General features: G+C 52.1%; 1 protein-coding gene across 1 annotated transcript; it reads left to right on the top strand.

Annotated features, from left to right (window-relative positions):
- The first annotated feature begins 1,835 nt into the window (after positions 1–1,835).
- Positions 1,836–7,583, top strand: KCND1 (potassium voltage-gated channel subfamily D member 1). Its single transcript, XM_052663566.1, has 6 exons — positions 1,836–2,956; positions 4,887–5,049; positions 5,148–5,231; positions 5,320–5,418; positions 5,686–5,936; positions 7,355–7,583. Exons 1-6 carry the CDS (start codon positions 1,836–1,838, stop codon positions 7,581–7,583), a joined length of 1,947 nt encoding a protein of 648 aa, XP_052519526.1.
- Positions 7,584–11,336: the final 3,753 nt, after the last annotated feature.

Here is an 11,336-nt window from a genome sequence, read left to right as displayed (position 1 = left end):
GGGTGGGGGTGGGGGCCCTGGGGGCAGAGGGGGTAGATCTGGGCAGGAAGAGGGGGCAATCCAGGAAGGAGGTGGGGAGAATTGGCAAAGCTCCCTGCCACCCCCATTTTCCAGATGACGCGACTGAGGCCCAACCAGCTTTGTAGGAGGCGGAGTCTCCCCAGGGTCCTTCTCAGGCTGTCCTAGGGGAGGGGGCTCTGGGAGCCACAAGGCCCCTCCCTGCCTCTCCCTCCATCTCCCGGCAAGCTCAGAGGGGCGGGGAGAGAGAGCCAGAGGAGGTGGAGAACTCGGAGCAGCTCTGCAGAGGGGGGCAGGAGCTCCGGTGTTTGATACCCCCAGCCCCACCGCTGTTGCTGCTGCTGCAACGGGGACATAGGTGAGGACGGCCCTTGGGGAAGGGGGAGGGGGCCACCAAGAGTGCTGTCCTTGTCCTTGCCTGATCCAGCCCCCGTGCCCTAGCCCACCCTGGGACAGTCCCAAGGGTCCCGCTGGACCGTGTCCTTCCAGAGCCTGCTTCCAAGGACCCAGCCCCCTCCTCCTGCCTGTACTGCCTTCTCTCCCAGGCCCGGCTGTGGCTGCTTCTCCTCTTCCTCCTCCAGCTGCCAACGCTGCTTTTGCCGATGCCCAGCACACACCGCCAGCCCCTCGGGGTGTGGTTTCCCTAGACCAGCCCCCAACGGTAGGACGCAGCCTGATCCTAGCCTTCCCCGTGGGCCTCCTGCAAGGCCCAACAACCCCCTTCCTGAGACACACCCAACTTCCTTTCAACACCCCACCCCGTTCTCTAGTCCGTTTGGAGGGGGACCGCCCCCCCTTCCTCTTCGCCTTTTTTAATTCTCTGGGAGCTCCGGGGCTGTGCCCAACTTCCTTCCAATTGAGTCCCAGCCCTGAGGGGTTTCCCAGGTCCCTTCCCTCCCCCCGGAACTCTTGAGAGCGTGGACCAGGCTTTCTCAGCCCCACCAGATACCCTTCTCTCTCAGACACATCAGCCTTTGCAAAATAACCTGGCCCCATATCTCCCCTTTTAGATACCCCACCCCCTTCTCCAGCCCTGCTAGGGTCCCTACCTCTCCTTCCTTCCCTAGAACTCTTGTAGAGTGTGGACACACCACCCCCAGGCTGTTCTTGGCAGCTCTAGGCACTCAAGACACCTCTCAGCCTCTTTACAACTTCCTGGCTCTGTAGTCACCCCTTAGATGCACCAACCCCTTTCCTAGACCCACGAGGGGGCTCCAGTCCCCTTATCTTCTCCCCAGAAGTCTTTGAGAGTTTGGACGGCCCCCCTCAACTCTCTCAGACCCTCTACAATCCCCTTCCAGACACTCTCAGCCTCTTGCGAACACCTCTGGTTCTGTTTCTACCCCTCTGGATGCCCCAATCGTCTCTCCAAGCCCACTAACTGGTTCCAGTTCCTTCTTCCTTCCCTCAGAATTCTTGAGAGTATGGACAACTCCCCAGTATTTCCTGCTCCTTCCTAGACATCCCCAGATATCTCTCAGAATCCTCTAGAGCTGTCTCAGTCTCTCTGAACCCTCCCTCGGATCCTTCTTGGCATCTGTAGATGCCCCCTTTCTGCTCCTTTCCATGTTCCCTAGCCCCTTCTTACCCTCTCAAGACACCCCCCTGGTCCCTCTAAGACCCTCTACATCCCCCCAAGCCCTTGCCCATCTCTCTATCTCTAGTTCCTCCTTCTGGTTCCTCTTGGCCTCTCTAGACACCCCCCAGTTTCCTTGTGAGAGTGGCCCAGGGCCTCTCCAAGCTTCCACCATCCTGGAGACAGCCACATTTTCCTAAAGGCTTCCCCCCAAGTCTCCGCGGGCCTGGGGCACGGCAGGATGGCGGCAGGCGTGGCCACCTGGCTGCCTTTCGCACGGGCAGCTGCTGTGGGCTGGTTGCCCCTGGCCCAGCAGCCCCTGCCCCCGGCGCCGGGGGTGAAGGCATCTCGAGGGGATGAGGTTCTGGTGGTGAATGTGAGCGGCCGGCGCTTTGAGACCTGGAAGAACACGCTGGACCGCTACCCAGACACTCTGCTGGGCAGTTCAGAGAAGGAATTCTTCTACGACGCCGACTCAGGCGAGTACTTCTTTGACCGCGACCCGGACATGTTCCGGCACGTGCTGAATTTCTACCGCACGGGCCGGCTGCACTGCCCACGGCAGGAGTGCATCCAGGCCTTCGACGAAGAGCTGGCTTTCTATGGCCTGGTGCCCGAGCTCGTGGGCGACTGCTGCCTCGAGGAGTACCGGGACCGCAAGAAAGAGAACGCCGAGCGCCTGGCAGAGGACGAGGAGGCCGAGCAGGCCGGGGACGGCCCAACGCTGCCAGCCGGCAGCTCCCTGCGGCAGCGGCTCTGGCGGGCCTTCGAGAACCCACATACGAGCACCGCGGCCCTCGTGTTCTACTACGTGACCGGCTTTTTCATCGCCGTGTCGGTCATTGCCAACGTGGTGGAGACCATTCCGTGCCGTGGCCCTACACGGCGGCCATCAAGGGAGCAGCCCTGTGGCGACCGCTTCCCACTGGCCTTTTTTTGTATGGACACGGCCTGTGTACTCATATTTACGGGTGAATACCTCCTGCGGCTGTTTGCTGCCCCCAGCCGTTGCCGCTTCCTGCGGAGTGTGATGAGCCTCATCGACGTGGTGGCCATCCTGCCCTACTACATCGGGCTCTTCATGCCCAAGAACGAGGATGTCTCAGGCGCCTTTGTCACCCTGCGGGTGTTCCGGGTGTTCCGCATCTTCAAGTTCTCCAGGCACTCACAGGGCTTGCGGATTCTGGGCTACACACTCAAGAGCTGTGCCTCTGAGCTGGGCTTTCTCCTCTTTTCCCTTACCATGGCCATCATCATATTCGCCACTGTTATGTTTTATGCTGAGAAGGGCACAAACAAGACCAACTTTACTAGCATCCCCGCGGCCTTCTGGTATACCATTGTCACCATGACCACACTTGGGTGAGTGCAGACCCTGTGTGGGGAGCTGCCCGGTCAATTATACTCACCTTTTCTGTAAAATTAAAAAAGGTTAGATCAATGATCTCTTTCTCTATTTGAGCTCCAATCTGTCATCTGTAAAATTGAGGGAGTTGGATTAATCTCCAAATCCCTTCCACCTCTGACAATGCCTTTATTTTCCCTGTCAGTAGACTTGGATTCCTGGATGGTCTTAGCTGCACTGTTTCTGTTGACATTTCCCCCCCGGGCCAGTTTTCCCCTCTGCAAAATGAGAAATGATAACCCCTTCAACATCCAGATGGGCTTTCCTGGTGGCTCAGTTGGTAAAGCATCTGCCTGCAACATGAGAGACCTGGGTTTGATCCCTGGGTCGGGAAGATCCCCTGGAAAAAGAAATGGCAACCCCCTCCAGTACTCTTGCCTGGAAAATCCCATGGACAGAGGAGCCTAGTGGGCCACAGTCCATGGGGTCGCAAAGAGTCAGACATGACTGAGCGACTTCACTTTCTTTCTTTCACCATCCAGGGTGGACTCAGTCACACTGTGAAAATTCTCATCATGTTTCTGGTGCAAGATAAATAGAAATTAGCTTTCTAGCCTCCTCTTTTCCATCTTGAGGGCCCATGTCTCCCAACTCTTTAGATTCATCAGCTGTGTGGGGCAGTACCTTTGTGGCTTGGTGATTCCTTGATGTTTCCCCAGAACAAGATATTTTCAGTGTTTTCTTTTTTTTTTTTTTTAGTCCTTGAGAGGAAATGGGATAAAAGCATCAGATGAAATCATCAAACTTATTTTGTTCTTAAAGACTTTGTCTAGGGCAGATACTGTGATCCTTTTCTAAATCTCTATCACTGGGAATCAGTAGACAGTCGCTGCTTGGTATCTGTTGAGTGAATGCCTTAGGATTACTCAGTACCTTAGTAGAGGTACAAAAAGTTTATTTGAGGTTTCTAAGAAAAATTCTAGTTGGGGGTTCATGATTATATCGACAAATACTGAGCACTGAGAACAGGTTGGAACTGAGTATTTTGATATCTTTTTGTCCTATTCAGTCTTCACAACAACCCGGGGAGGGTGTCTCATAGTTGAGGACATAGTCTGAGATGACACATCACAGAGCCAGAATGGTCAAGTTGAAGAGACTTTTAAGTGAGTCAAAGGAAAGAAATAAGAAAGAAGTATCCTGGGAGTGGGAGAGGTTTCAGGGGGCAGGCACAGCCGGAGCAAAGGCCTAGAGGCTGAAGACTGCAGAGGCTGCGTTTCTGTGGAGCGGATCTGGTTCTGTGGTTAGAACAAAAGTACACTGTGTGATCTTGAGCAAATCAGTTATGGAACCTCTCTGAGCTTCACCCCCTCACCCCCAACCAAACAAGTTGGTAAGATTGGCTCTGCTCCATCTCCATCGAAGCGGGAGGGGCATGGTATGGAGAAAGAGAGGGAGGAGTTTCAAGACTCCCCCCTATTTTTTTCATATGAGGACAGTTTCAAGGCTTCCCCTGGGGGAATAAGAAGGGATCCTACCTAGAGAAGGTAAGACACACGGGAGCAACACCAACAGAGAACTGCTCCTAGGACTCAGAGCCCTTTAGCTGACTTGTGGTGGTGGGACTCTTTGTCTGGGAGGCTATATTTACTGCCTGTGACTTCCTCCTTCGCTCCTATTCTGGGTATTAATAGATTTCTAGCTGACTCAGATGCCCAGTGCACAGCTTGGATGGGGGCAGCAGACAGTAGGGGCTGAGGGCCCATTTCTCACTTGACCCCTACTGGTGGCCAGGGAGGTCATTCCCTACAGTTTGCAGAGCAAGAAACTGAGAGTTTGAGTGCCTGGCCAGGGTTGCAGAGTGAGTCAGGTTGGATGGGATTGGGTGGGGGACTGAGGGGTGAGTGGGCATATTTCTTGACCTTGGCTTACCTCCCCTGGCCCCAGCTATGGAGATATGGTGCCCAGCACCATTGCTGGCAAGATTTTTGGATCCATCTGCTCACTCAGTGGCGTCTTGGTCATTGCCCTGCCTGTGCCAGTCATTGTGTCCAACTTTAGCCGCATCTACCACCAGAACCAGCGTGCTGACAAGCGCCGAGCACAGCAGGTAACTGCACCTTCCACCTGAGTACCTACTATTCCCCACACCCCAAGCCAGTCTCCTTTTGTTTGCCCACCTGATCTTTTCTCCTCCTCTCTCTGTAGAAGGTGCGCCTGGCAAGGATTCGGTTGGCAAAGAGTGGTACCACCAATGCCTTCCTGCAGTACAAGCAGAATGGGAGCCTTGAGGTGGATAGGGGCTCAGATTGGGGTGAGAGGTGAGCAGTGACAGGAGGTGGAAGGGGCTGACCCTATCCCTCTGCTCTATCCACTCCAGGACAGTGGCGGTGGGGAGGAGCAGGCACTGTGTGTCAGGAACCGCTCTGCTTTCGAGCAGCAACATCACCACTTGCTGCATTGTCTAGAGAAGACGACGGTGAGGCCTAATGAGAGGTGGTATGGCAGAATGAAGGGGGTCCCTTTTCCACCAAGCTAGCTCCCTCCTGTAATGGGAGGCTTACTACTAACTGTAGAAATCACACAGGGCTTCCTGGAAGAGGCCCCAGTAGAGCTGAGTCTTGAAGGGTGGGCAGGGGAAGGGAAGAGAGAGCAACTGACAGAAAGGAATGGCCTGAGCAAGGGCCTGGGGGTGAGGTCAGTGTCTGTGTGGTGCCTTGTGATCATGCCTCCATTCTGCCCACAGTGCCATGAGTTCACGGACGAGTTAACCTTCAGCGAGGCCCTGGGTGCTGTCTCGCTGGGTAGTCGCACCAGCCGCAGCACTTCCGTGTCCTCCCAGCCAGTGGGAGCTGGCAGCCTGCTATCTTCTTGCTGCCCCCGCAGGGCCAAGCGTCGTGCCATCCGCCTTGCCAACTCCACTGCCTCGGTCAGCCGTGGTAGCATGCAGGAGCTGGACACACTGGCAGGGCTGCGAAGGAGCTCTGCCCCTCAGAGGTGAGGACCCCCACCTGCTGTGCCCCACTTTCCCCAGGGAAGCTCAGAGCTTGGACCACAGGATCTGAGATTTTGTGACTGCAGATCTCACCAGTCGAGCTCAAATCCAAACTCCTCCATGCTGGAAGTTTGCTTATCTTGTTTGGAATGCCTCATTTTTCATTTGCACTTTCAACAAACATTTATGAGCACCTACTGTATGCTAGGTACAGTTTGGGGCATTCTGGAGTTCATTTTAGTTTAGGAGTTTAGTTCAATTTAGGAGGTGAATAAAACAGACAGAAATCCTGACATTATGGAACTTATATTCTAGTGGGATGAGACAGTTAAAAAACAGAAGCACAGATGGTGCAGTGTGTTCCATTTATTTATTTATTTCTGGCTGCACTGTGTCTTCGTTGCTGCGCACTGGCTTTCTCTAGTTGCCATGAGCAGGAGACTTGCTCTTCATTGTGGTGTTCAGGCTTCTCATTGTGGTGGCTTCTCTTGTTGTGGAGCAGAGTCTTCTAGGCAGCAGCACATGGGCTCAGCAGTTGCGGTGTGTGGGCTCCAGGGTGTGTGGGCTTCCAAGTTGCAGCACACAGCCTCAGCAGTTGTGGCCCATGGGCTTAGTTGCTCTACAGCCTGTGGAATCTTCCCGGACCAGGGATTGAACCTCTGTCCCCTGTATTGGCAGGTGGATTCTTATCCACAATGCAGTATGTTATGTGCCAAGGAGAAAAATAAATCAGGGATGGGGGATAGAGAGTGTAGAACAGGGTGTGATGCAAGTTTTAATAGTGTGGTTGGGGAAGGTTTTGCTGAGATGACATTGGGAGTTGAGCCCTGAAGGAAGAGAAGGAATGAGCCATGTGGATATCTAGAGAGAGCTTTCCAGGTAGAGCAAACAGTCTATGCAAAGACCCCGAGGCAGGAATGGGTCTGCAGGTTAGAGGCACAGCCAGGAAGCTTCTGCATGTAGAGTGGAGTGAGCGAAGGGAAGAGTGGGAGGAGGTAAAATCAGAAAAGAATAGGGACCAGATTGTGTCATCTTCCTGTAGACTGTTGTGAAGACTCTGACACTGTAAGGAGTAACCACGATAGAGAACACTTTTATGTGTGTGCTCATTGTGTTCCAGACACTATTCTGAGCACTTTGTACCATTTATTATCTTATTTAATCCCCACAACAACTCTCTGAGGTAGGAAATATTATTTCCATGCTCCAGATGAGAGAAGACAGTTTTAGAGTGGTTAAAGTGGGGTTAGGACTGTTTGACTCCAGAGCACTCACTTGGTACCACCATAATTGAGGGTGCAGGGGAAGCACTGAGCTCAGGGCCAGGGACCCAACAGGCACTCAGTAAATGTCATGATTGCTGTGGCAAGTATTAAGATGACTTTTTAAGAACCTTCCATATTCCCACCCTTATCCACAGCCGCTCAAGCCTCAATGCCAAGCCCCATGACAGCCTTGACTTGACCTGCGACAGCCGGGACTTCGTGGCTGCCATCATCAGTATCCCCACCCCTCCTGCCAACACCCCAGATGAGAGCCAACCTTCCTCCCCTGGCGGTGGTGGTGGTGGGGCCAGCAGCACCCTCAGGAACTCCAGCCTGGGTACCCCTTGCCTCCTTCCCGAGACTGTCAAGATCTCTTCCCTATGACAGGCAGGCCTGCCCATCCAGAGTGCCCTCCCAATTCTTGGGGACTCCTTTCCAAAGCCATATTTTGGGAAGGTAGAGAAGGGTAGGCCTGGGGACCCCTTCTGCCCCCCCACTGAGAACTATGCAATGGAGTTTCATGGAATGGCCTACCTGGTGGGGAAATAGCCAGGGAATGGAAAACTTCCCCTACCCCAGACAGTTTTCCTTGTGGGAGCTGAAGTGCTGGGCTTCCTCAGACCCTCAACTTCCTTGCCTCAGCACACTGGGACTGGCCTCTCTACCCAAGCTGGCCTCCTGCATGCTCCTCCCCTCCCCAGTTCTGACACAAGAAGGAGAGGTGAGACTTCCTCTTCTCTCTGGCTGAGCTATGGAGGTTTGGGGGTTCAGAGACGAGAACTCTCACTGATGATCTGGCCTCTAGAAGAAGACCCCACCCTCCACCAGGCCCAACAACTCCCAAACTCTGAAGCTTGGAATGCAACCACAGGTTTCATGGGCTGTGGTCTCAGCAGTGACCTGCCACCCCTAAACCTTGGCTGAGGGGTTAGGCTGCCTTTCCCCAAACACACAGATAGCACAAACACCAATCCCCTTCCCTGGCTGCTGGAAATGGGTCCCCACAACCCTGTCCTCCACTGGGTCACCAACAAACTCTAGCAATAGCAGCTGCTGCCGTGACATTATGCAAAGCCTCTGCCCAGTTTGCTGCAGCATTTACATCTGCCCTAATCACAGGGGCCACCTCTAACTATGCCTCCTTCTCTCTTCTCTGGTTTACCTCCTTCCTGGGTTGGGCTGGAGTCTGGACTGGCTGAGATAAAAGTCTGGCAGCCAGCAAGAACTGGGCTGTGTTTAGAGATCATGGGCTGACTCCATGTTCTTGGGCAGGAGTCCAGAAGTGTCAGGGACTGAGGCCCAGCTTATTCCTGAACTCTAGGAGTTGTAGGTGGCAGGATAAACTTCTTGACCTCTTTCTCCAACCCCACAATGCCTTTTCACATATTCCTCTCTCTTCTCCCTCTTGGGTCACCTTCCAGAACTCTCTGTCTGCTCTCAGGCTGAAATCTGGCATCATCTCAGGTTCCCTGTCCCCAGCACTGTCCCTGTGGAGTTGGTGGCTGACAAAGATGTAGTTTCCATCAGTCAATAAAACCCAAGAGGAGAGATGAGGATGAGCACCTCCTGGCTCTGTGGATTTGGGGCTGGGTTGGACTGGGAGGTTGAAAATACTCCAATTTCAATTCCTTTTAACTAGTAGAAGGGCTGTTGTGGGAAAAGTTATGGGAGGTGGATGGTTGCTGGTGTATTTTAGAAGACAGGAATCTAGGAGAAATGGAAGAGGGTGCTTAGAAGAGGTAAATCTACAGCCAGTGAGACAGACTAGGAGATCCTGAGACATGCCCCATGAACATAATTTGCTCCAGCCCCCTCACTCACAGATAGAGAAACTGAGAACCAAGGCAGCACACACTTGCTTAGAGGAGACTTAAAACTAGGCTTCCTGACAGCAAACAGCTTTGAATTAAACCCTGATGAAAAGCATCTCTCTGTTTGGCGAATTCCACTTCCTTGTGGATGTCCCCTACCTTTATTCTCTCTTTTGGGCCACTGGATATTCTAGACTAGTGTAACTGAGCTCTGTGGAGCACCGAGAAGACACCCCTTGGATTCAGGGTGACATGGATTCCAGTCCCTGGGTGAGAGGATCACTTATCTTTTCTTGCCTCAAGTTGCTAATCTGTGAAATAGAGATAATCATTCATTTATGCACCAAATATTTATTAACTGCATATCATGTCCTAGCCCTAGGTGTACAAAAATGGGCAAACTAGACATCTCTGATCTACAGGAATGAGTGTGGAAGGCAATTACAACATAGTGTAGTAGAACCAAGATTAATGGATGGCAGGAGAATCTAACCTGGCCGAATTAATGAATTGGAATTGGCCAGGCAAAAGACCAAAGAGTGGAACGTTTTAGGCAGAGGGAACAGCATGTTCAATGACCTGGAGGTTAGAGCACCAGCTCAGGGCCTTGGGAAACTGAAATGGTTCAGCACAGCTGGTGAGGAGAGTGTGAGGCTGTGATGGAGGTGAAGATATAGGCCAGATAACAAAAGGCCTTTGAAGCTATGATACAGATGTGGACTTCATCCTAAGGATAATGGGGACCTCTGAAGGCTTATAAACAGGAAAGTCATCCTGAGGTTTTTCAGAAGGATTATTCTGACTGTGGGGAGTGGATTACAGAGAACCAGTCTTGGAGGAAGAAAGTGATGAGGCTTTTGCAGTTGTCCAGCTGGCAGATGATAGTGGTTTAGACCAGGTAGGTGGCAGCAAGAGTTAGAAAGTCAAGAGATTGCAGAGACCAGGTAGGTGGCAGCAAGAGTTAGAAAGTCAAGAGATTGCAGAGACAGGATTGGCAAAACTTGGGGTTGACAGGTATGTGGGATTTGAGGAAGAGGAAACAGGGTTAACTCCCAGGTTTCTGTCTTGGGCAAAGACTAGAGGGGGGTGCCATTCATTCATTGGCAAAAGGAACATCAAAGCTGTTGAATACACAGTGACAGGCACATAGTACTTGGTGAAGGTTGACTACAATTATTATCATAAGTTCACTTCTAGATGTATAGTGCTGGACAAATATTGGGTAAGTGAGATGGTCATGAGAAGATTCAGTGTGATAATTTGCATAGGCATTTGGCACAGTGCCCTAAACACAAGAAGCTCAGTAAACGTGAGTCTTCTCCTCCAATTTAGTCTCATAAGCAGAAAATACTATTATAGTCTATTTATTACTGACACCTTTCAGGGAAGACCTTTAACTAGGGTTGGCATCTGAAGGGAGAAGGTTAGGTGGCACTGAAGAGAGTTATATGATGGCCTATTATATGGCTTGGCTCCTAACACTGGCAAGGAGCCCTCGCCTCTCACAACACTTTCTTCGTTCATGAGCTCAACTCACCCCCATAACTACTCGAGGTAGTCTGGGCAGGCATTATCATTCCTGTTTTACACATGGGTGAGCGAGTTCACTTTCACTTTTCACTTTCATGCATTGGAGAAGGAAATGGCAACCCACTCCAGTGTTCTTGCCTGGAGAGTCCCATGGACGGGGGAGCCTGGTGGGCTGCTGTCTATGGGGTCGCACAGAGTCGGACACGACTGAAGCGACTTAGCAGCAGCAGCAGCAGCAGCAACCTCAAATTTGAGACACTGACTTCCTCAAGGTCATACAGTGGTAATGGTCCACATGTGCCTGGAACTGAGGTCTTCCTGACTCAAAAGCTTGGGGTCCTTTCCATTGCACCACAGTACAGACTAATTAGTGATGTGCCAGGCATAGCACCAAACCCTTTGCAAGGATTAACCTTTTATCTTAAATTGGGATTATCATTGCCATTTACAGAGAAGTAGAAACTAAGGATGGGGTGGGTATTAAATGACTTGTCAGAGATCACCCAGATTGAAGAGGCACAGCTAGGATTAGCTTGTAGTTCCCCATTCGTTCAGTAGCAGGTAAAATTCCTGCAGTAAAGACGCTGGCTGGTGACCGAGCTGGTTTATAAACATTGCTCGATTCAGGTAAACAGTTTCAGAGGAGGGGAAAAAAAAAGAAAAAAAATTATGTGCCGCGCCTGCGCGCTAGCCACGGAGGCGGGGAGGTCAACGCGAGGGCGAGTGTACGCGGGTGCCAGAGAGGGCGTGTTTGCTTCCCAAACACCCACTTGTCCCCACGATGCATGTCTGTCCC

The sequence above is a fragment of the Budorcas taxicolor genome, chromosome X (genome assembly GCF_023091745.1).
Source record: "Budorcas taxicolor isolate Tak-1 chromosome X, Takin1.1, whole genome shotgun sequence".
Lineage (NCBI taxonomy): Eukaryota > Metazoa > Chordata > Mammalia > Artiodactyla > Bovidae > Budorcas > Budorcas taxicolor.
Note: the sequence above shows the minus strand (reverse complement) of the source record. Positions and strands in the feature narration are given on the sequence as shown.